Source organism: Pipra filicauda, unplaced genomic scaffold (genome assembly GCF_003945595.2).
Source record: "Pipra filicauda isolate LSUMZ 115617 unplaced genomic scaffold, ASM394559v2 scaffold57_size4234018_pilon, whole genome shotgun sequence".
Classification (NCBI taxonomy): Eukaryota; Metazoa; Chordata; class Aves; order Passeriformes; family Pipridae; genus Pipra; species Pipra filicauda.
In genome coordinates, this window is record NW_024104731.1 from 2334701 (window position 1) to 2361416 (window position 26716).

Here is a 26716-nt window from a genome sequence, read left to right on the forward strand (position 1 = left end):
TTCTGAAAATAAATTACCAGTACAGACAGAGAACCATAAAAGGAACAGGAATGCAGCTTCATTCCACTCTGAGATTTATCATTTAGAAGGTCAGAGCATGTACATTATCTTTTGATTTTGCAGAAGTATTTAATACAATGTTAAATAATAAATGCATAGTCTTGAGAGTGCAGCTTTTTAAAGAAAGGGTCACTAAAAGTATTTCAGTCAGGAGGAAGAACAGGTATGTTCCTTGTTATTGAATTCCAAAGCTTTTTAGAAATCGGTTAACCTGATTTTCGTATGACTATTTAGCCAGATCATCATATTCAGCACTTATGATGATAATATTATTTTGCATCCACATCATTATTTCTTACCCCAATTAATCTGCATTTACCTGTTTGCTCCCACCACTGAAGATGGTTGATGACTGAAGAAATTGTTTTGTGGTTGGATCCATATATGCTCATTACAGGACTGTGGCAAAGAAACAGATCCTGAGGCTTAATGCACCTTTGTCACTTCTGTAGAAGTACAAGAAAGTAGGGTAGGTGAAACAAAGCATCTAACACATCTTGATGAGAGACTGAAAAATAAAGATTTTAGTATGGCCACCTGCAAATGCTAAGTCTTTTCAAATTTTATGGACTCCAAAGTCCTGCAGCAAGGGACCTGCAGCCTCAATGACCCAAGAAGACCCTTCCAACCATATGTTGTGGACTGACACCCCCTCCACTGCCCTATCAAGGTACTCAGTCAGATTTTTTATTTAAACTGAACATGATATAAACTGAGGCTAAAGAATGCTCTCCAATGAAATAGTTGCTGTATAAATACAAAATCTCTCAGACCAAACTTTATTTAGTACTATGATCCTCAACATATTTCTTTCATTTTCTTAAAGTATTCTTTTGATATAGTGCTGTTTTTAAAAATTAAATCATAAGGAAGAAGAAAAGGTTCACAGACTACCCTAAAAGTCAGTGATTTCTAATCTCTAAGCAGACTACATCTGAAAGTGAAGGATCCTTTTTTAAAACTATCCTGTTCTTACATCTTTTCTGTTTGATAGCTTAGGTACAGCTGACATTCACTAGTGGGGTAACTACAAAAGGAAGTTGTAGTTGAGGGTAGTTGACACAAAATGCTGAATTCTTCCTAATTTAGAACTGTTTAGGTAGCTTTTATGTGAAAATGTTTGTTTGAGTTTAAACTGTGGATCAAAGATATGATGCCCTCATAAAATGGCCTTCGTGTTTATATAAAATAACCTTCTAGCAGTAACCTTGGATGTCAAGATGTAGGATCATAGTGAGAAAGCACAAGCAAAGAAAAGAAAATATTAGTTTGATTAATGGAAAATCATAAAATCATATAATGATGGAATATTTTGGGTTGGAAGGGACATTAAAGATCATCTAGTTCCAACACCCCTGCCATGGGCAGAGATACCTGCTAAATCTCAGACCTGCTAAATCTTAGATGCTGAGCAAAAATCCTCTCTTTTGTGGCCTTTGACTCCCTCACAGTGGCTAGAGGTCATGCTTTGCAGTGTTGTTGTTGGGTCTCTGTCCCATGACTAAATTTCAGCTGGCAGGCAGAGCTGGTCAGAGAGTACCAGCTGAAAGAACCTGCTGCCTGCACCTCAGAGAGCATACAGGGACTCAGGCAGTAGGAAAAGCAATACCACATTACTTGATGCTTTAGTCAGTTGAAAACAAAGTCGAATTTCCTATAATGTCAGTTATGTGTGTTGTCTGGGTGTCTGGTTAGGAGCCCAGAATATAACGAAAGCCTCTATGGTCTCTGAAATAAAAATAGATACATTTCTCTGTTAGTTACACCCAATCCAAAAGGATAAATTCAGTCTGGTCTGAACTCAACAGTGGCTCTTCAAATCTCACTAGATAATCCTCCCTGCACAATCTTCTGCAGCTGCCCCAGACTGTGTCCTCAGTCGCCTTTCCTCTGTCTGTTGCAAATTTCCTCATGTTCACAATTTTCATATGATCGCTGAAGTTCCCTTTCACAGCTAACTTTTCTATTTTAAGTTGTCTCTCTTATATAAGAAATCCCCTCCTTGGTCATACTGAATTCAAAAGGAGAACTACTGGATGAATTATTTGATTTCCAACTGGCCCAATCATGTACTTGCCTATGTCAAAAATCACAGAATCACAGAGCATTGGAAGGGACATACAAGGATCATTGAGTCTAACTCTTAACCCTGCACAGGTCAAAACATGTGCCTGAGAGTGTCTTCCAAATGCTTCTTGAACTCAGACAGGCTTGGTGCTGTGACCACTTGCCTGGGGGGGCCTGTTCCAGTACCCAACCACCCTCTGGGTGAAGAACCTTTTTCTAATATCCAACCTAAACCTCCCCTGACACAGCTTCAGGCCATTCCTCAGGTCCTGTCACTGGTCACCACAGAGTAGAACAGTGCCTGCCATTCCTCTTCTCCTCACACGGAAGTTGTAACAGCAATGAGGTCTCCCCTCAGTCTCCTCCAGGCTGAACAAACCAAGTGACATCAGCCGCTCCTCATATGACTTCCCCTCAAAGCCCTTCACCATCTTTTCATTCACCAGTCCTTTTCCTAGGGTGTAGATCCAGTAAATGTCAGTTCAGGAGGCCCTATGTCCCTGCAGACTTTCACTAGCATCACCAAGACTCTGCAGGCTTTAGAGTTTGTGTCTACAGCTTCCTTTATGTAACTTGGGCCAAAGATTTTATGGCTACAGTCATTCTTTTAGTTCATTCTCATCTACTAGCCTGAACTGCATGAATGGGAGGTTTGTTCTGTTCCAGCTGAAATTTGGCAGTGGTGATCAGTGATTTCTCCTAGTTTAATATAAAAATTAGTTGCACAATTTGCATCAAACCCCAGATTGAGATGTTTCCTGGTGTCTTCCAGTGTTTTCCAGTTTACATATATATCTTTGACTCTGTCATTTGTTGGGTGTGCCCTAAGAAGCAATTGATCTTATCACTTATTTATATATCATCTTCACCTAACATTTAAGTTCTCTCTCTCTTTAAGTTCTCTCTTCCTCTGACAGATCTCATCACCTGTTTGCCAACACCCTGGCCACTAATTTTCCTTAGTCCTGTCACACAATTTTACCTACATTCAAAGACTTTCCTAGTTAGGAAGGCAAAAAGAGTTTCCCATTTCTCTCTGTAGTTACATTTTGTGAAATGGACCAAATTTATAATTTTCAATTATAAACTGTCAATTATACAGGAACTTGAAATGGGATTATCTGATACACTTCAGTCCTCCTGGATTTAGCACAAAGCAAGCATAGGACTTGAGTCAAGATCTGTATACTGAAAGAGGCATAAATCCCTGAGTTCAAGCAGTCAGAGTTGGTCACTGTCTGAACACAAATTTTTATGTGTTGAGGCTTTTCAAAAGCGAAGAGAAATATTTTCATCACTCTTTACAACTGAGAAGTTGTTCAAAAAATGAGAAAGTTTATTTCGTATTAAGTCATCTCAAACTGAAGATGTGGTTTAATGTTTTCTCCCCTCTGTTTTGACTCCACACTCAAATTCCTATGTTTATTTTTTTCAACAAAATATGAAGCTACAATTGTTAAGAAAATAATATAACAAAGCAACACAGAAAATATAATTATTTGGTTGTATGTATCTCTGGTAGCCCCACAGCCTCAGAAAGGACACAGAGCTAGATAAAGTAGGAAGAGATGCAACCAGGGTGATAAAAAATATGGAATAGAATTTTTTCAGTTCAGAAAAAAAAGGACTGAAGGAGATGATTAAGGTCAGTAAAGTCAGGGATACTGTGAAAGAAGTGAGTACAGAATAACTTATTCATTGTTTTCACAATGGAAGAACCAGGGCATTGGAGAAAATTACCAGGCAAACAAGTAAGAAGTACATCTTCACAGTACAAATTTGAGGGACCTGTTCTATAGGATGCTGAATGGACTTGATGTATATACTGACTCAAAGAGAGATTTAAACCAAATGAGTTGAGTTTGACCTAGCAATGGCAATTAAACACAAAAGCCTCTAACTCACACAACCTCTAAACCAAAGGTCAGTGAAACAGCAGTGTTCTTTCCTACATATTTTTTTTCTTATATTTCTTAGCCATTGATATTAGCCATGCTGACAGAGAGGATACTGAATAATTGGACATTTGTTTTTTCCTGATACGGTCATTTTTATTTTCTTATGTTTTGTTCATATTTATCTCTGGTCTGGGAGTTGAAAAAAGCCATCTGATAATTAGACTACACGGATACTGGAAACCAGAAGTTTGTGTGATTTATCCAGCATGGCAGATTCAGGCCTTTAAAGTAACATCTCTTTTCTCCTCACTCTGAAGACTTCATCTATTGTAAGTTTTGGTTGTCTTTTGGCAAAAGTCTGAGTAGCTCATATCAAAGCTGGATTTCATTATCCCAGTGATATGGTTTGAAGCTGGCTCCCTGCCAAGTCTCCAAACCTTACCACAAGAAGTCCGTCCCCCCCCCCAAACCTCAGGGAGAAGAGGGAGAAAAACAACTAAGAAAAAAACCTGAAACGAGATAGAGACAGCTAAAGTGATATATATAAATATATATAAATATATTTACACTTATGTTACAGTTATATACAATTGAAATATATACAATTTCACAAGGGAAAGGGAAGGGGGAAGGGAAAAGGAACAAAACCAAAATAATATATATATATATATATATATATCCCGATTAGTAGCCAAATATCTAACAACTAAAAGAGTTAGCAAAGAAATATCTCACTACTCTCCTTGGGACAACCGAGAGTCGCTCCGGAATTATCGCTGGCAACCTCCGTCTCCCAAGGTCGGCAAGGCCTTACCAGGCCTTGCTCCCCAACACGGCAGACTCAACAACAGACTCAACAGCAGGGAACCTGCACTTCCAAGCCGCCGGAAGGAAAGAGAGCGAAGGCCTCTCCTCCTTTCTTCTTATAGCCTGGCTTACGTAAAAATCGTAGGGAATACTGGGTAAATCTGGACCCTTCCTTGGTTACAAACTGGTCACCAAGGAAGGCCTAGACCAAACTACCACACCCAGTTAAACAGCTTAACATTTTTTAAGCTTTTTGTCTTTAATCTTGATTAAGAATACTTATCTTTCTCCTAAGAATAATATTCTAGCCATGATCTTAGCTTAATTATAAAAGATTTTAAATCAAATAAGTGCATAACTCAGCTGATTCCTGTGCTTACCTGACATACTCCTATGAAAACTCAAATTTAATGATAATCTAGAGAGGTTCATGGAGTAACTACATATTTGCACAGGTATAAGCAAAGACAGGATGTGGCCCCATGTCTTTAGTAGACATTGGCACCAACAGATTAACTGCACAGTCTGTACCTTTCTATTACATATCACATTTCACAGAGTAAAATAAGGTTTAAATTAAAATTTAAAACATTCTCAAAATATTTACGGGTAAAAAATGTTCTGCTTTACTCATTTGTCACATTCATTCTTAGAGAACATTTTTCTTCTCTTTCTATGCGTACAGAACGAACTCATCTGTGTATTAAATGACCCTGAATCTAAAGATATTCTATAAACTAAACATGAAGATATTAAGATTATTAAACATGGTGGGACTGAATAAGGGTAGCATATAGAAAAAATTAGAAGTTTATTAACTAACTAACATTAACTTTATTAACATTTACTAAAGGCCCACATCATAAAATTTAGAAAAGAATCAACTATCTTTGATGCACGACATAATAGGCAGATGTAAAAAAAATGTATTCAAATAACTCATTTGCTCAACTTAGTGGGTTGCTTCTATTCTAATTGAATTTTCTAGAGCTCTCTAAACAAGAATGCTGGTGCAGAATCCTGGTGAAAGTCTGACATTTGTTAAATCCACAAAGGATTATTTTAGAAAGTAACAATAGCCAGTATTCACACACAGTGAAAAAAAAAGAAAAAGAAAATGAAAAAAAAAAAAGGAATTTTAATTAACAAAATGTGTATCTGTTTTGTTTCTGAAACAAAAGAAGCTGTAAGAAATAAGCAAAGAATTCTTGGCTTGACTTTTAGGGTTCTGAGAACCCAGAGTTCCTGAAAGATCCCTCCAAATGAAGTGAGAGCAAAAGTTTCTCAGGTCCTCTACAAAATAGCTTATGTGCTATTTAGATGAAATTTATGGAGAAAGACTTAACAAGCATACATTTTTTTAATAAAAAGTTGTGTTGATTATTTGGGGGTTATTTTTAACATATCATTTCTATATAAAAATATTTCAAATTAAATATATATTGTCTGTGAGATATGTCAAACACATGGGCTGTTGCCCTGATTGCTTTTATCAACTCCTACAGTTTTCCAGTATAAAATATGATATAGGCACAAGTGGGTGTGAATAAACAGAATATAGCATTTTTGTAGGTATGAATATAAATATGCACGTGTATGTAGATCGACACACAAGTGTGTACTGCAAAAGAACAGTCACAACATAGCTGGGCATCTCTGTCTGGACTGGGTGCTGGGAGGTGACCTGCCCACTTGACCTATTTGTAAATTGGCCCGTGGGCTTCTGCATGGGTGAGTCAGAACAGCCTGTGTGTTGTACCACTGTCCACTTCGCTGAGTTCAAAACTTGATGTGCCTTTACTAGTCCAAAAAGGTTTGAGAACCTCTTTTACATAGCTGACAGTCACCAGCAGTATCAGTCTTTTGGTATTCTGTCATCTAGGTTTGTTTCTGCCATTTTTGTGGCTGTAGGTAGTTCCTAGTGGAGTCCATAGGTTTTCTGTTTTCAGTTAACATTGGCTGTTAAATCCTCTGGGACTGAAAATTCATTCATTTGCCATAGTTGGTACGTTGGCACTGTAATCATATTGTTTTAAATTTTTGTCCATTGAGTACAGAGGGAGCCAAGGAAGCTGGCTTAAACTAGACTCCTAATTTTAATATGCAGAAGTGAAATGAGATTACTCTTGGTGCATTTCACTGTCACACAGCATAGCAAGGTCGAAAATACCTGAGCTGACTCCAAGCAAACAACTGACATAATCTGCAAAACTATTTAGCCTGGCCAAATCCGGCACTGATTTAGTTTCCAGTACCCAAGCTGGGACTAAAGTACCAGCTCCATTGTGTTGCATAAGTAAACACATTATGTCACACAGCATGAACCATTTAGATATTTTTTTCCTTTCTTTTTAGTTGAGAGTCTTTTCTTCTCTAACCCAGAGAAACACCTTTGCACTTAGATGAGTCACTACCCACTAGCAATGGGGACTTCTGTGACCCTTGAAAAAGAATACAATTGCTGGCTTTTACACTGTTAAATGGACTGGTCTTTATTAGAATCATACTGGTACTGCTTTTTATTTAAAATACAAGCCGATGAGGCTCACATTTCACTTTCTCCTCTACTGAAGGAATCAGAATTCTCACTGGGGTGAGCCAACCTGAATTCACACCAGTGAAAAGGAAATTGATAGAAACTATCTCGTAATCTATACATGCAGGCAAAGATTGGTAGGATGCTATTTGCTAATACATTTGAAATGTTGTATGCTGATGGAGATTATCTAAATGGCAGGAAGTTTTTGATGCTGACTTACTGGGGATAATGTAAATTTGGTGCCATTTCTTTCTATTCTGCAGCCTGAGGTTTTTATCTGCTGTGCTCCTCGGATTGCAACTCTTTTGAGCAAAAAGTTTAAACCATGAGTTCATACAACATTTTCTATATTCAGGTCCAAACTTGCTTGCCCTTTAGCATTATCATTGTGCAAATATTGAATAAATATGACAACAAAAAGTAGCCAGTTGAAGGTAAAGGAGAAACCTTTTGAAACACAAATATCAAATATAACCCTAGGAAAACTGATCAAAATTGTGAACATTGACAGACCTATGCTCATAGGTGGTTCTGCAGATGGACAAAATTATCTTGAGGCTGACATCAATGATATATCTCTCACCCTTTGACTTCCAGTCATTTACACTTTAGGTGACAGGCTAAGTTATACCTGAAAGATACTGAACCACATATCTCAGGGATCTTTGAAAAGTATTTAGATCATCTTGGATGGGACACCTTACTAACTAGAGAGGTAAAATTTATTTCTTAAAGATAAATGGAGGCAGAGAAGCTAAAGTTGTTCAGCATTTTGGAAGATCCAACACATGCATTGGGCCAAATTTCTATCAGCATATCTTGTCTGTAATCTATATTAGCTAGTGCTATTAGTGATAGTAGCTACAGTAATAGTAGTAGTAGAATACCAGTCAATGGAATTTTAGTGCTCTCTGTTATTCTCAGTCCTTAAATACTAAATTTTGAAATGATGTCTAGTGTGGCTTTACATGTAGTCCTATGTGAGTGAAAGGTTTCTAAGAATTCCAGGTTATACACAGCCATTAAAGCTTCAGATATGGTGTTTCAAATCACATTTGAACTCATTAATATAGCGATAGCGTGGCTAACTGGTTTTCAAACAGCTAACTTATGAAATGTTATTTGCAGCATAATGACTCTGAAGCCAAATAAGTTGTTAGCAAGGTAACTTCATATTTTATACCTGCACTCCATATCCTGCCTGGCAGTTTTAGATCTGTAGTAGTGTCATATCTGAGACAAGGTTCTGCTGTATTACAGCATTAAATCACACAGGGTTGTTCTCTGGCACTGAGTTCAGTCGGCACAGTTACCCAAATCCATACTGTGATACTCTCTTAGACATCCAAAACAGCTTTTGGATGTGATTCCTGGTGTATTTGAATTCCTGAAAGACAACATCATTGGAGGTGCTCTAGAACTTTAAGCTGATACTGTGCTAGAGACTCTTTCAAAAATGTAACAGTAAAATGATCCAGTTCCTTACAGCAGCCTTCCAGTACCTGGTTGGCTGAAGTGGACCCACAAAACAGCTGGAGAGGGTCTTTTGACAAGGGCATGTAGTGATAGGACAAGGGAGAATGGCTTTACATTCAAAGAGGGTTATGTTTAGGTTAGATATTAGGAAGAAATTCTTTATTCAGAGGGTGGTGAGGCCCTGGCACCGGTTGTCCAAAGAGTTGTGGATGCCCCATCCCTGGATGCTCTAATGGAAGGTGTTAGGGAGGTAGGAACTAGAGGAACTTCAAGTCCCTTCCAACCCAAACCATTCTATGATTTCCATGCATCAGAATGTGTCTTGACATTTTATGTGTTCATGTAGACATAACTGTGGATTACCAAAATATAAACAAATGAAAGTGAAAAATAAAATTGTTTTTCATCAGCAGTGACATTTTGGGATTCATTGATTGTGTGATCATGACTGAAGAGACTGCTATGACTCAAACACCATGGAAATGAGAGCAGTGTAATGACAACAGCACACATCCCTCTGCCAGAAAAACAGAGAGTGAAAACTTACAAAATAAAACTGAAATTTGTGATTTTGTCAGATAAACATGACATCAGTAGATAAAAACATATTTAAACTTTGCTTGAGAGTATTTTTATTGTTATTTCTGGATGGATCCCAGTGCCCACCAATTGACTCAGATTCTAGTCAGTGAGTTTAGTGCTGACCATTAAAATTAAGGTGTTTCATTAGTGAATCGGTTTCTCTAAATATGGTGCCCTTGTAAAATCCTCATTAAGACTTAAAGTATTCACACCCCATACATTTGCACCCATAAAAAGGGAAATTTATGCCCTTGTTAAACTGTCACGGCTTCCATTGACATTCTGCCACTTTCAAGCATTCAGAGATGCCAACTTACCACCTAGCAGTAGCCATAAGGATGTAAGTGGAAGCCTGGTTGGCTGATAGGTGGAGCTGATTACACAGTACAGGCAGTTTGAAAGAGCATGATTTTGCCTAGCACAAAAAAACAAACCTGCTTGGTTGTTCTGCACTAATGAAATAATCTGAAATAATGCGCAAGACTGTGGCATATAGTGTTTTCAATGAATGTAGTCTCCGGCCTCAAGAAAAAAAAAATAACCTAATAGGCACAGAACTTTGTAAAATTGCACCAGCTTAACATATATTAACCTTCTACAGGTTATTTCAAAATCACCTTACTTACTTGTAAGACAAATGTCTTTTCACAAAGCTGACATTTGGACTCACCAAGGCTCTTGCCACTTGATGATAACATATTGCTCTTAAAAGGCAAACATATTGAACCAGACCTGCATTGTAATGCAATGTCCCCAGCAAACTGTGTACTCTTTAGGCATTAGAGTCCTTGAGGACAGAGAACAATGTGTGACAGGTACACACCTTGCTTTTCATCCTATTATTTACATTTATCATTTTCACATGTTGTTTGCGAAACATATTTATCTCAGCAGGATTTTTTTTGTACTTTTTTTATGGAAAAATACAAGCATAGAGATCATAGGGAGCTTTTCTACAGTATGTCTTCTTAAGTAACATCAGCAGACTGCTGCAACAACAGAGGGGCAGGACCGCGTGCGCCACAGGCCACTCAAGTGCCAATAGTTCTGTACTGGTTTTGTCCCATCTCTACTGAAGATGGAATTATAAGGGAAATAAATCATGTTTCATGAAGTTACAGTTTCAGAAACTAATTACATTTTCCTCATCTAAGACATTTTGGAAACCTTCAGTGGAGTACACAGGCAGCTGCAGTAATAAGATTTGAGCGTATACATGAATAACTGCAGTTTGTTTCTAAGCTGATGGGTCTGATGAATTATAAAGGTTACTCCCGGAGACAAAAAAGGTGGATTAGGATCTAAACAGAGAAAGCAGCTAGCCTCCATATATGAATTTATAACAAAAGACCCAAACTGAAACAAACAAAAACCCTACCACTTGGTTTTGGGTTTTTTTACAGCTTGTGACTTTTTCCTGTGGGTTTCTTTCTCAAAAACTTTTTTCCTTAAAAGAGCATGCACCTTTTTTTTTCTGTGCTCTTGGTTTCTCACCCTTAGGAAGCATTATGAAGCAATATATTTCGCCAAGGTCTAAGATACCTTGTGGTTTGCAAATTGCCTTGTGATCATGAAAATGTGAAATTATTTTAATAAAAATAGAAATAGTCAGCAGTGTAGAGGTTCTCTGCTCCAATTCTGACCTCTTAGTTACTTGTGAGCTATCTACATTGCATTGCTTCATGCTAGCCCACTAACAACTCCTTCTGTTATTTAGAAAAATTATGACTTTATTTTGGTTTTGTGATTTTATGGTAAACATTGGAGAGGAAAGTTAAATATATTTTATTTAAATAAGAATAGACAGTTTTCACATGTGACTAATATTAGCATTAAAGCAAAAGAGACAGTTACTTTTACAGATTTCCTTTATGTTCATTAAAGAAGGCTTGATACATAAGAGAAAGCCAACTGCAGGACAAGCAATCCTACCATGTCATTTAAGAAACTAAAATTGGTATCTCTATGCATCTGAAAGCATTTTGTGTTTCCAAAAAGAAAAACATTTCCATTTCTATCTTTTAAAATGATTTTATGTTAAAATTTCCCAATTTAATTTTCAAAAATTGAAATCTGTTGGTTTTTTTTGAAATAGATATAAAGAAAGCAACTTCAAGTCTGTATGCTCTGAAAATGTGCAAGACTTTGAAATTATCTTCACAAGGGCTGAATTGCTTCCAGGTCGAGTCCCACTGGCAGAGACTGTTAAGACAATGAGAACAGAGGAACCATTTTCCCGTGTAGGAATTCTGGAATAGTGTACCAGCAAATGAATCTTAATGCAGGCATGCCAAACAAGCAGTTCTAGGAGAATCCTGTTTTGCTGATATAACTGGACTTGCACTAACAACTAGGGAATTCTCCCAGAACAGGTATGTCAGTCAGCAAAGTTATTTTGGTAGAAATCTGTACTGTGTACCTAGCTTGATGTTTGGGGTGGAGTTGACCTTACAGTAGAAAATGCCAAAAGAATTGGGAGAATGGAAAAATTTACTGTTACCATGTAAACAGACAGAAAAGTGTAGCTGCATTCTCTGTGACTGCTTTGTAGGGGATGCTCAGAAAATCCAAAATGCGTGATCTAAATAAAGTAGAATTTAGAAAACTTATATCCAATTGCTGGACATAGAAATTACTTAGGAATGATTTTTATGTCATAAAACTTTGAGAAGAGTGGGAGACCACTGAAGCTCAGTGCTACATGGACTGGGAGCTATTGTCCTGGGATGGAGCTCATGATTATGGCAAAGTTCATGACAAGTCAGGGACCAACTGTTTAGCATGGCCTGTTGTGACAGAACGAGGGGTGATAGTTTTAAATTGAAAGAGGGCAGGTTTAGATGATATATAAGGAAAATTTTTTTTATATCAAGGTTGGTAAAACTCTGGAACGGGTTGCCCGGAGAGGTGATAGATGACCCATCCCTGGAAACATTCATGGTTGGGCTGGGTGGAGCTCTGAGCAACCTGATCTAGTGGAAGGTGTCCTTGCTCATCACAGGAGCATTGGGCTAGAGGACCTTTAACAGTCCTTTCCAACTCAAGCCATTCTGTGATTCTTTGATCATGTTAGTGAGGTAAAAATAGTGAATTTTTATATGATGGGAATGATAAAAACAGCCCTTACTTTGTTAAGGACCTTGCAGCTTTCTGGAATCTGCTCTTTCCAAGTGCTTGGCTAGAAATGGCACATGCTCCTCTGTAGGCATTAAGGACAGCCAGCATAGTCCTAACATTTAGCAAATTACAGGCAACAACAGTTACTATTACATGTTACAAATTTTCATACACAAACCCCATTTTAAACTGAATGGGCTATGCTTTTAATGATCTTTTCAGTGTATTGTTTTAGCCTTACAAAAAGGAAAAAAAGTTTAATTCAGTAATAACAGTAGTCATATACTCCAGTGATACTTAATCTGGACAAATTACTGGAAATTGCTTGAGTAATAACTCAGAGAATAACATTTTCTCCAACCAATACTGCCATTTATTTTTTCTATCCCCCTAGAATTAGATAAATGCTGAGGTTTCAAACTGGTTTATTTTTTGGAGGGGGGAAACAATTCAGTCCATTCTTTTTCCCTTGTCAAGTGTTTTTTCTCTGTTGACATATTGGTTGTCTCTGCTTAGTGCAGGGTGAGAGTATGAAAGAAGGCCAAAACTCAGTGAAATAGAACACTGTGTATTGGCACGTCGGTGGGAGGTGTGGGGGACTGTCCTTCATGTTGTAAGAGGAAGCAATTTGCCCTTCTTGTTGTGACACATTGGATAAAGATTTCTTATATGTGAGAAGTCATTAAGAGTTTGAATTATACTTGTAATAAGTTATGTCTAATAATAATGGTGCAAGTTAAAGATAATTAACCTGTGTAAAAAGCTCAGCAGCTGAATTGTCTTTTCTGAAGACAACCATCAACAAAATAAATCCTTTCTGTAGCAAACAAAATAAATCTGTGGGCAATACTTGACAGAAGACTAGAAAAGGTGACAAAGAAAAGGGCAAAAACTCCTTTCCAGTCCCATTCCTAGAATACTTTCTTTAACTGCAGTTTTATAAAAGGATGTTCAGAAACTTTAGATCAGCTTTCGACACTGAGTGCACTGGAGAATCCTCTCCAAAATGTGCATAAGGCCTTAAGAGCTCTTCTATGGCAATGAATGCTTTTATCTGGTGTTCAGAAGCTGGAGTGGGCTTTAGGAATTAATCCGTAGGCAATAATAAAAAAAAACTCCATAGATAGTTTTCTCTTCAGTCTAGAGAATTATGACCTCAGGGTTCAGCACACAGAATTAGAAAGTAAAGAAATTTCTTTTTTCCTTTTTTTCCCCTCTTTCTTGAAAGAATAATCAGATCATTATTTTTCCAAAGTATACCCATTTAAATTCAAATAATTTGTGTTTTCTTGAAGCATGCTTGCTGAAATATACTCATTTAAAGCCTAAACATGGAAAAACATGAGAAATATATTAATTTCCATATTATTTTTTAAATTGCCACACATTTTAGATCTATATAAAAGGATAAAGATACATTTATTAAATTCAGAATCCTATTACTGGCTGGCTGTATATAGAGTAGGTTGACACGAAAGATCCAGTGCCACAAATTCATGTTACATGACATATTTTAGTAATTTTCGGGGAATACAGCTAGTAAGCAATTGCTTTCCTAGTTTGTTAGATGAGCCACCAAACTATTTTATAATACATCCAACCCTACAAATAGAATTTCCTCAGGACATTTGTAGCAGATGTTTGACCTTGTTCTGTTTGACCTGGATTCCTACAACACACTGTTCTTTCAGCAAACTATCTGAAAATTTTAAAGAAATATGATACCTGAGAATCTCTTGCTTTGTCTTAGTATTTAGCATTGAGATGGGAGTTTGAATGAAGCTCCTTTAATAGGAATTTGATTCACTTCCAACTGGTGACACAAATCAAAGTGTATCAATTGAAATTTAAAAAATCAGCAAAACAACTGGGGAATATTGTTAATGTCAGGGTAGCAAACTTGTTTTCTGCAGTCCAGGCGTGTATCTAGATTGCCATCAATTAGATTATTTGTATGATACAATCATTAGAAACTGAGGACAGCTACCCGAAATCCCAGAATCCTGAGAATTGATGGCTTTCTTATCTCAGTTCTTTGTGTCTGTTTTCATTTTTCCATTTAAACCTTTATCTTAAAGAAAGAAAATTAGGATGGAAGCATTTTCAGGAAGCTTGGATGAGATCACGATTCTGTGTTTTGTCACAGATTTTCTGAGTAGGTGCCTAATATCGCAACATCTTGGGGTAATTTGGAATTGACTACAGATTGTGACTGTGAAGGTTTTAAAGTGATTTTCTTGGTAAAGGCTGATTTTATAAATGAAGTAACAGGTTTTTTATGTACTACAAAATATTAGCAGGAACATCAACTCGTCACATCACCTGTGACTGCCAGGTCTTGTTCAGTGCTGAGGGGCTGAGAGATAGGGGGGCTCTGGCATTGTGGGACAGCCATACCTGTGGGTGCAGCCAAATTCTCACTGGGCTGCACATCACTAGTGAAGTGCCCCACTAATGTCTTATTTGTCTGGCATGCCAACCACCCCTGTCATGGACATATCCCAGTAGGATGCCAGACCCCTGTGTCCCGTTTCTGCTGAGGTCAGAGCTTAGGGGAAGGCAGCAATGGGGCTTATTCTCTTATTTGGGAAGGAAAACAAGAGCAGACTCCTTGAAAGCTTCTCAGCTCCTAAGCAGACATTATTTCTTCTACATGGGATACTTCTAAAGGGACTACTTACACAAGGAGTATTTATGAGTGAAAGTAGATGAAACAATGTTATAAATCAGTTGCTCTTCTTTGAATATGTATTCTACAGTTTGTCTATAGTCTTGTAAAGATCTCCAAGTTGCCAACTGTTTTTTTGCCTTTCTCTGCATCCTCAATGCCTTTTTCAGTGTTATTCAGCTGTTTTCATGAAAGTCATCAGTAGTTCATCTGAAATGTAGTATACATTATCTTTTTTTTAATCCAACTTTTTAAAAGCAATCATGAATTATTATTTAATCAAACCATGGACATTTACTTTTCTGCCATATTTTACACTGATAAAAATGTTGAAGGAAGTTATTTTGTCTGCTTTAGTGTTTATAGATAGTTTATAGTCACCAAGTGTTTTAAAGATATCTTTAGCAATTACTTCAACATGTTTTATTGGAGTTTGCCAATTACATGATTTTGCATATGATATTTATTAATATTACCATAATTACAATTTATTTTAGAGTTGCTTATAGTATTTTTGTACTGTCTTTCTAGAGTAAACTGTAAACAGAAGTAGTTAATTCTGCAACTTGAATATACTTTTATAGGATGTAGCGCTGATATAAACGCAAAGGGTGATTTTAAAGGAAGTGCTGGAGGGACTGCAGGCTAACCAGTACCTCCACCTCAGCAGGTCTCTGCCATCAAGCCTGCCCATGGGTCTGCCTGTGGCATACAAGAGAGATGTCTGTCTGTCTTGGCAGCTAACCTTCTGTTAATCAGTAAAGTCACAGATATGTTGGAAGTTCACAAACTTTGGCATATGGCCAGAGAAACATGAACTTTTATAGAATGACCAACTAAATATACATTTTGGAATATGACCTGAATGCGACATCTAAAAGATATCAGAGCCTAGAGAAGCTGCCCTGGGCATGATTTATAGCTAATGCAGAGGAAAAGAGGATTTATGTTGTTCTAAAGTAAGCTTCTATGGTGTCAAATGAAACATGCTTTATTAGATTATAGTTATCTAGAAATGAAATTATTGTGCACATTGTAAAAATAGCTGTCAAAACTCACTATTTCCCTGTAGATCAAGTAATGATAGGTTCCATCCCCGAGTGCTAAATTTCTGACTAGTTTTCATTCCTCAGCAAAGTATGTCAGTAAGAGTTGGCTGTTTGCAATCTCTTGTTATTATCTGGGCACAAATATTCCTTTCCAAGCATCAGCTCAATGAAATACACTTAATGGGTGTGACTTACACACTTTCTTCTGAAGAGTTTTGGTTGGCTTCAAACCAGCGTTCTGTCTGCAAAGTTGGTTAGATCAAACCCTAAATATCATTTAACATTATTTTGGGATATTTTTTTTTTTTTTTAAGGAAAACTGAAAAAAAACCCTCCACTTTTACCATCATGACTGTTTAAAGGGCCAGTAAGAAAACAGCAGCCATGTGCAAAGTTCGATACCGCTTTTGCACTGTGGTAAACTATAGTAAAATAAATTACTGATGCTGAAAGAGACTGTTACAGTAGCTAGTACCTCTTTTCATTCGTATCCAGCGCTTTAGGTTCTTAGCATATTGGGGAGAAGGTTGCCAATTGCCATACACTCAATTAATATAATGTACCGAATAAAAGAAAAGAAAGGTAACATTAAACAGTGGTGAGGAATATATGGAAGGAAGATTGGATAAAACTCCCAAAATTATGTGTTGTAGCTATAAGCAAATCCTGTGAATTCAGAATAGATACACTCATATTTGCCAAGGAGGTAGGTATGCTTTAGAGAAATACAGCTTGGCTTGAAGTGGAGGAGAGGTGAAGGATTTGCCTGTGGCTTGCAGGACAAATTCCTCACCATATGCTGGGCCACTGACAGAAGCAGGAGCGATGGGCACAAGCTCATACAAAGGAGGCCCGCTCTGAATACCAGGAAACATTTTTTCACTGTGAGGGTGAGTGAGCATTGGCGACTGAGGTTGCCCAGAGAGTCTGTGGAGTCTCCATCCTTGAAGATACTCAAAGCCGTCTGACTCCCGTCAGAGAAGCTGGCTCTAGGTGACCGTGCTAGGTGGCCCTTCCCACCACAGCCTTTCTGTGTTTCAGCGTTTCGTTCCCTTTTCATACAAACACCACCTGAGATCAGACAGTTGCCCGTTGTGTCCCGCCGGCCAGGAGCGCGGGAAGCGGTCCCCAGCTCCAGCTCATCTTCAGTCCTTACCGAATCGCGGGGCCGCCCCTCCTATGGCCTCTTCCCGCCTTCAGCATCCCCATGAGCCCCCGGCCAGACCCGGCGCTCCCCTCCCGCCTCCTGCCGCGCAGGGGCCGCCCGCCGGTCCGTCGGGGGCCGGGCGGGGAGAACAAAGTGTGCGGGCGGTGCCTGCGGGCCGTCCCGCCGCTCCCGGCCGGCGCCGTTCCCTATCCTGACTCCGGCACGGCCGGTATTTACAGCGGCCGGGCCATTCCGTCCCGTCCCGTTGGCGGGGCTCGCACCACGGCGCCGTCCCCTCCGCCCGCCCCGGTGACTTGCGCCGCCGGCTGACGGCTCGCCCTGCTGGTAGGCGGCTCCGTGCTGGCTGCGGCGGCCCGCCCCGCCGGGAGCAGCGGCGGAGACAGCGGGGCAGAGCCGGGCACAGCGGGGCAGAGCCGGGCACAGCGGGGCAGAGCCGGGCACAGCGGAGCTCCGCGGAGCGCAGCCCGCCCAGCGCTCCCCGCCGCCCTCCGCCGCTGCCGCCGCTCCCGCTCCGCCGCCAAGACGCCGCGCTTCTTGTACCGCGCCAAAGGCGGGTGCCGCTCGGCCAAGATGGGCCGGCAGACGGCGGCCGGCGGGCGCACCATGCAGCGCTCGCAGAGCCGGAGCAGCCTCTCCGCCTCCTTCGAGGCACTGGCGGTCTACTTTCCCTGCATGAACTCCCTGGAGGAGGAGGACGGAGGTGAGGGGCCGGAGCTGGTGTCAGGGTCGGGAGGAGGGCAGCAGGTGTGCGCGGGACCGCGGGCGCTCCGGGGTGCTCCCGGGATGGGGCGGACTCGGAGGTGGCCGGGAAGGGCCGGGGGTCGGTGCCGAACGAGGAGCTGGATGGGAGGACGCGAGTAACGGAGAGTGACTTAGGCTGAGAGAGAAGTTGGTAGCACCGTGCTTGTAGCTGGAGAGTGAGGTGTGATTTAACAGATAATAATAACTGTGAATGAAGTTATAAGCTGAGCTTTAGTAATGTTGGAAAAAGAAACCGAAGAAAAAGGATAGAGGACCTCCCCGTTTTCTGCTCACTCATAAGAAAAACGAACCATGCTTCCTTGCGGGTGGCTTTCTGACACTGCGTGGGCTTGCTCAGGTATCCCTTGTCTGTTACTGTAACATTATTCACACAGAACAGTAGAGTTGAGCAATGAAATACTGTCTCTGTGTAACTTTTTCTTGGGGGCAGCGGTATAGGTAGAAGTCTATGTGTCCAGGTAGACCTTGCAGGTCTCATTCGCAGTTAATCTCTACTCATAAAAGTAAATCCAACCGGTAAAGCATGTGTGTAATTTTCATATATTTATTGCAGGACCAGAACTTTACATGACAAGAGAAATACAATGGATTTTCTCTATAACCATGCCCCCCAGAAAGGGTGCTATTTGGAATGTGTGTAACAAATGTATAGTTAAGCATGGCACAAAACTCTACCCAGGATAGAACTTGTGTTTCATGAGTTTGTTTTGAGTATACTGGTTTCATAACGAAAATAGTCTGGTGTGTTGAAATATGCTTACATATAGAATGAACTGATGGACTTTGCCTTGTTAATCAGAACTAATTCAAGATTTTTAATTTCATTAGGATTCATGGAGTATATGGCACCTTCAATAGATTTGAGCAATAAAAAACAGATACCAATGTCCAGTGCTGCTACACAAACGTGTATCAGCTATGTGTGTACACCATTCATGATCTGTATTTAGAATATCTGTATGTGCATGTATCACCTTCCACATCTCAGGCTGAAATTTCAGTGGCAAATACGTGTCCCCAATTTTCACACATCTTGATTTATCTTTTCATGTGCAACAGTCCCTGAAGTCTGTTCTCCAAAGCACATTTTGTTTCTGATGTGAATGCTGAGGTGTGGTCCCCCACCTTTCCCCTACTCCTACTCCGGGGCTGACCAGGTTGCCCCTCTTCGTGGAAAAGAGGGAGTTGCTCCCTGGAACAAAGTGTGAGGTGCTTCAGAACTCTCATTTGCTCCCTTCCTTTAACAACAAAGTGAACTGCAAAATATTCCCAGTAGACTTCAGGGTAGGCTCCAGAGGGCATTTTTAATCTTTTGATGTGTTAATAAACATTATGGCTGAAAACACACACTGAAAATATCATAAATTAGGCTACACATGCTTAGGTATTCTTTAAGGATTGTTTTTCGTTATCGCTCCAGAATAGTTTTCTTTTCAGTCCTGATTTTTAGCTACAATAATTGAATTAATCTGGTGTGAAATCAGAGTATTGATTTGTTTTGTTCTAGTTTGTTTTCTTTACTTCTCTAGGAAACACTTAAGTTATTCCTCGGTTGAATCTGTGTATGTTTAAAACTGTTCACTGGTTAAAAAAAACATGAAATACATGGAAGTCAGTAGAGGAATATCTGTAAATTTAAGTGTAATTGTAATGATTTATTTAGTTTGTGCTGGCAAGTTATTTAAACAGAAGTGTTAAAAGAATGTATACTGATTCACATGTTGTGTTGCTTTATGTTATCTGATCCTATTTAGATGTAGTCTGCACTTGAAAATGCATTAAATGTAATTCCCATGAAAAAATAGAGATGTAATTGCTATGCAGTTTTTATGCATCTGAGTTTCTGCTATCTGAGATTTTAGACATACCAGGTTACAGAGAAAGTGACAGGCATGACAGTTAAGTTCTTTTCCCAAGTGCTCTCACTGGGATTAGAAAGAAAAAAATTGTGATATCTTTTTTTTTTCATCTCAAGTCACCTCTGCACTCAAATTGGAATTTGTTGTCTTCTGAGTGCTTTATGCAATTATATTAATGTACCACCACTGCCCTTAAGTAGGTGTGGTACATGCACTCCCATGTTCATGCAGATAATGCCTGAAAAAAGAAGTTAAACCCACTTCATAAGTTAACTACCTTCAAGATGTAGTTATTTCTATGTATGAATAGGTTAAAAAAAGATATCCTTCTACAAGAGTGCCTTTTTTTTTATTTTTTTACATTTCGCACTCAATCACATTTTTAATACAAATAGGAAATCTGACCTGTTGAGGCATTTTTTTTGTGATACTCTCTTGAAGACTTTTATTCATTAACTGCTGAAATCAATAGACTGGTCCAGAGGTATATCTTTCAGAATGAAGGAATATGAGTACTGTCAAGTTCAGAAATAAGTGAATAGTAAGTATCTCAATACAACTGAATAGTAACTCATACAACATATTAATAAGAATAATTTTAGAAACTATTTTGAATGTGATGATTGAGAAGATCCATTTACATGTCAACTGATTAAAGAATGAGACTTCTTAAACCCTGGCATCCAAGCTCTGATGTACTGAAGAAGTGGGCTTCCATTTTCCAGTTGGTAGCCATGAACTTGAATCATAGAGTCATCAAGGTTGGAAGAGACTTTCAGGAACATCTAGTCCAACTGTCCACCCAGCACTACCACTGTAACCCCTAAACCACTAAATCACCCAGCACCAGATCCAGAGGCCTCTTGAACACCTCCAGAGATGGTGACTCCACCACCTCCCTGGGAAACCTATTGCAATGCCTGACCACCCTAACAGTGGAAAACTTTTCTCTAGTATCTAATCTGAATCTCCCATCTCAGATTAAGGCTGTTCCTCTAGTCCACTCACTGCAGGCATGGTAGAAGAGACCGACCCCCACCTCACTACGACTTCCTTTCAGGTAGTTGTAGAGAGTGATGAGTTCCCCCCTGAACCTCCTCTTCTGAAAACTAAACAAACCGAGCTCCCTCAGCCACTCCTTATAAGACATGTTTTTTAGAGCCTTGTTGCCCTTCTCTGGACACGCTGCAGCACCTCAATGTCCTTGAAGTGAGAGACCCAGAACTGAACACACTGCTCAAGGTGCAGCTTCACCAGTGCAGAGTACAGGGGGAACTTGCCATGGCTAGGCCTGAACTTGCCGTGGTTGTCCAGGTTTGCAGCACAGGGAACTGCTATTCACACTAGCATTTCCTACTTGCTGATTAGTTGAGTCCTTCAAGTTTACGCACTTTGATTATTTGTAAAGGAGTTTATTATTCTTAGCCATGTCTAGTAAAAGGTGTTAAAAAATAGTTCTTTTCATCATCAGTTTTTTTCTGGCATGTGTGCACGTGCACACACAGGACTAACATGTCATTTGGTACCAGAACAAATTATGTATGTTATCCAAGTATCAAGGATTTTAAAGAGCATCTTTTGCATTTTTTGTTAAATTCATTGGGGATAAAATCTATAGTCTACATAGTGAAGTGAGAATTAGTGTCAAATAATGCTTGGAACAGACTTAAATTACATGGAAACTGTTGAAGAGGCATGGGACAGAAGACAAATCAGTACCTGTATGAATGCTCTTGAAACATCCAAAGCCTCACATTTTTTCTTAAATCCTGGCCTTGTTGAAATTAAGGGAAATTTTGTCATTTTCAAAAGATGAGGGAATTTCAATGTAAATGCATGTGACATCCTTTTAAATGTCTGTGTAGTCATAATGCAAAATCTCATGCACATGATATATTTACAAGTAGTGCATATGAATATGCTAATCTTTTCTTTGAACAACTGGAAAAGGTGCTAGAGCAGATTACTGAAGAAGGTTACTGGAGCAGTTTACGGGAGAAGAATTGGAGTTATCCAACATCCAGAGAAAGGAAGAGAGATTCAGACCATATGTAGTCACTAGAAAGCCTACATCTGTTTTTATGAGTGGAACGGTAACTTGATGCTTCCTCAAACTCCAGTGTGTGTATTGTTTGCTGTAATAAATTTCCACTACAGTTTCCGTTTTATACTCTGTTTACATTCACTTCTGATTTGCGTTTGCACTGAGGTGTTGGTATAAACTGTTAAATAGTAGGTTGCCAGGAGTGCAGCTATGGAACTGCTGGTCATGGCAAGATCTGTGTGCAGATTATGCCTGCCAAAAGGGAGTGTACTTCAGTTTAATATCTTCTTTTGCAAAGGTTTTTGGGTGGTAGTGAAGCTATGAGATTGAAGGGGAAAGCCAAATGCTTTGCAGGTGCTCAAGACAATTCAAGAGATAATTTATTATAATGTAAGTCATAAATTAATTCAGAAAGAACTGGAAAGCATCTTGGTCTCCCAGTATGTTAGAAAAACAAAAGGCAATTAAAAAAAAAAAAGCCACAGAATGTTCTTCAGTCCAAGACAATCATGCCAAAAATAGCAAAAATTAGTTGCATTAGCTAAGAAAAAATTATGTTACAGTTTTGCATATTGATGTGTACTGAAAGAAATATCTGAGTGTTGCTGCAAGAGTGCAGCAGGAATAGAAGCACATTATACGCTCCTGTCACCTGGCTGATAACTAGCTGGGAAACTTGCTGGAGGGGTTGTTCGATCCCACATAGGTATCAGCAGGAGTGCTGCCAGTGAGTGAAGGGTTGGGACTTATTTAAATGTAGGCTGAGCTGCTCAGTTGAGCGCTGTAGCTGGCTTCAGTGGCATTTCTCACTGATTAATCATTGCTCATTGGTAGAGCTGGAATAAAGTTTGGCAGTTCCTGGATTCTGTTCCTGTGGTTAGACCACCAGATCACACTGTCCCTCTGGAGGTCCCAGTAGACAATAACAAGCAGACAATAATTTGACCAGAAATAGAAAATGGGGGAAGTAGTAACAATCAATTCATTAGCAAGTAATTATTAAAGTGAAGAGAATTCTGCACATGAAGTAGTTATGCTTTAAAATTATCATCTTAAAAAGAATAAAGTTATATAGGAGTATCAGGCAATGAAGAAAATGAGAGTAACTACATCTTCTTAGGGGAACTGGCCTACTTTTTGGCCTTGGTGGTAAAGATGACCTTGTTTATGTGGAATGTTCGTAGGCAGAGGCAAGGAGGAATATGAAAGAAGGGTATAATACCCTGTGACAGGTTATCTACTATAAAAGATGAAGCTTTAAAGATCTTGGTTTGATTGGTGCTAACACACCAGACATCATCTACTGCACATCTCATGCAACTGTGGGGTGGCTCATCTTTTAGATGATAAAATGCACTCTGAATATACAATAGTAATTGTTCCATACAGAATCTGCATGACATTTAAGTTTACAGTTGATAATTTTTTCTGTTTGCTGTTAGGGTAAGGCTCAGGGGCTGAGCTGAGTCAACCTTTCTGTCAGGATGGTGAGGCCGGGTCTCTCCCACTTCTGCAGCTCCACAGGCTGAGTTCCAGGGTGGAGGCAGTACAGCAGGCATTTCTAGCAATTTGTATCTTTCCTTCCAGTTGCAAATGTTTTTACCAGTTTTTACACTCAGGTACTATACTAATGAAGTAGCTGTAGATGCCAAGATGGGGTGAGACCTTTTGAAAAATAACCATAGAAAAAAACTATACTGTTGCTCGCAAAGTAAAGAGTGTGACAAAAAAAAATCACGTGTGTTCTGGGAAACCTCTGGAAAGTTAACAGAAAAGTAGAAGAAACTGCAGAAGGATTAGCATTCAAAATACAACATACTTCAACCTGCCTTATGATAGAAATGCCCAGTGGAGTTTTAAAGTTGTATTTCTCTTATAGTTGTATTACTGTTCTGAGCTTCTAGTTACACTGTACGTACATGTATCTGAATAGCTTACAGATAACTCAAGTATGGCTATAACAGCAGCAGTGAAGCCACAAGTTGCATCTCTGGTGGTACCTACATGAAAGTGAAAAAACCTGTCTCATTTATATCTACGTACTGTAATTGTCATTTTTCAATGTCAAGGTCAAGTGTAGTCAGAGCAGCAACATGCTGTATTGTTGTTGGAGAGGTAAATGTCTAACAGCAATAGTTTGAAAATGGGTCATTATGGTGTGAAATTTGCCCAGTTTTTTGTGAACTGTGGTTATTTAAATAATTATATTTGCATAGGATCATTACTCATGTTAGACAAAGCAAAGGAAGAAGAGCTGTTTCTAATTTGTATAATCTCAGTAGCCATCCAACTCCTTGGCACCATCTCTCTCATTAAGCCCTAATAGAGGCTGTTGAATTGTTTCAACACGCTTGCTACATCATTCAACAATGCTGCACAGATCTGTCTGATAGCATATGTAATGACCCTTGCTATACTAAAAAGAATCAAGGTTGGATTGAAGAATAGTGTTACTGTCATTATTACATATTTAGAAAGTATCTCTCACTTCATATATAATACAAAAATAAAAAAGCAGTTCTAAACTCCCCAATATATATACTATTTGCTGTTTAAGCAGTTTTAATCTGCTCCTGGCACTGCATGGAGTAATGGTTATTAATAAATGCATAAGAATGGAATACATCCTGAAAACTGAATATACACATAAACATAAAAACATTAGCTCTCAAAACTGCAGCAATGGTTTCTATTTACTTAATATGATCATCCTTTGTCATTGACAAAATCAAAGACTGGATGCAAAGATTTCTTGTGATGAAGATGTGCACCTATTTAGTTATTCCTTATATAAATGGTATACAAAATTAGAATGTAACTCCACAAAATTGCTTGCTCTATTTTTCAGGACTTTAATAGCTTTGGGATGAGACTGATTTCCCACTGCTTTGCACTTTTTGTAGTTACAGAGGTTGTTGTACAGGATGTACAAAGTAGATATAAAATGCTACCATTCTGTTTTGACACATGCACAAAGTATTCATAGTCAGACCTGTTATATTTGAATGATAAGAACATTTATCTGCATGGAGATCGGAGTTGCTCTAAATGAGGGTTCCTGAAGAACTGTTCATTCAGGTCACTTGCCTCATGGGACATACAGCTGTGGGCTGCAAAGCCACGTGCTTCTTCATTGTTGTATCTCTGTGTTCAGTTCTACAGCAGTTGTGCAAGGCTTTTGTAGGGTGCATCCTCTGACCACACCTCGAAAACTGATGGCCTTCTCAGTAACAGAGACTTCTGCAGTAGTGCTGGAAAGGCCTGAGTGGCTTCTATTGCTGATCTGTGTCTCGCTGTCAGGTGTTGTGCATTTCTAAATAAAAGTCATTGGGATAGCATATTCATTCTGCATTTGATGTCTGCTGATTTTGTATTGCATCAGAACTAAATGTTTTTTATGATCCCATATTTGAGACATTTAATGTGGAACGGTATTTTTCCAAGTTAGATTCAAACCTTTGTGGATCTCTAGTTGGACTGTCTAGTCCAAGGGTAGTTTATTAACTCAGTAAATCTCAGTATAACAGTTGACTTGCCAATCAACGTATCTTACACAAACTTGAAGAAAATGTTCCTTCTTGGCTCTGCAGTCATACATTTGAAAAAATAGCATAAATGTAATAGAGATGTCCTGATCTCTCTTGGGCCAAATAGGTGACTAAAATTATAAAAAATAGTTTATTTTCTTAGTGTGTATTATAAGCAAGATCTGTAATCAGCATCTCTAAAACAAAGGATCCAAGCAGACCTGCATAGCCTGTTTGTTGTTAGATAGTCAGAGCCAGGTAATGAAACAAGAAGTGGAAATCACAGCAGGACTAACACATCTCTTCCTTACAGCTGTGGTTATTTAGTTTTGATTGCCTGGGATGGCTGCCAGTCCATTGTTTTGTCTGTTATCCTGGGTAAATTCTTTGTCAAGGGTCAAGCATCAAGCCTCTGTGCCATGGTGCTGTATATACTTAATTGGGGTTTCCAGGAGTGTTACCTAGCACAGATATTGAAAACAAGCCCTAGGATATCCAAGATGGCTATTTGTCCTTTTTATATGTAGCATGTGATTCTGAATAATAACACCAGGGATACTAGAGTTTAAGGACCGTTAAGTAATTAGTTATTGTGTATGTAGAAATACAGCTCTTTGTTAACATTTAGGTCTTGTAAAAATGTTTCAAAAACCTTTTGGGGACTATAAGTCTTGAAGAGCTTAAACTGATGGATGCCCCACGGAGGCAAAAGAAGTTTCTGTTTTCTGATGCTTTTAACAATTTGCTGAAGGATCAGTTAAGATTGGAGAATGGACATCAGAAGAGGAGTGAAATTAAAGTGGCAGGATAGAGCTTTAACACATCAAGAGGTGGGAGAGAATAAAGAGCAGGTGCCTGCCTTAAACCACAGCATTGCTTGGAAGCTGTGTGTGGTAAACTGACTTTAAATCACATGACCACAGCGAGCCATGGGGATCTTTTTCAGACTAAACATATGACCAGCCTTGCCATGACAGGGAAATGGAATGCAGACAAAGGATGCTGTAACCTGGCCAGGAAAAACTGAGATTGGTGATGTCTGCCTCTTGGGTCCTGTCTATGGAAATTCATCAATAATGGGATGCCAAAGCTT

General features: G+C 39.0%; 1 protein-coding gene across 40 annotated transcripts in view; it reads left to right on the plus strand.

Moving 5' to 3' along the window:
• RIMS2 (regulating synaptic membrane exocytosis 2) overlaps nt 1-26716 on the plus strand; it is a 458893-nt gene that overhangs the window by 419997 nt on the left and 12180 nt on the right. The window contains exon 1 of one of the 40 annotated variants that reach the window (XM_039387636.1): nt 17987-18131. The exons of the other annotated variants lie outside the window; for them this stretch is intronic. Coding sequence (XP_039243570.1) covers nt 18002-18131 — 130 coding nt within the window. The 5' untranslated portion in view covers nt 17987-18001. Of the gene's footprint in view, nt 1-17986; nt 18132-26716 lie in introns of those variants that run through there. 40 annotated transcript variants of the gene reach the window in all.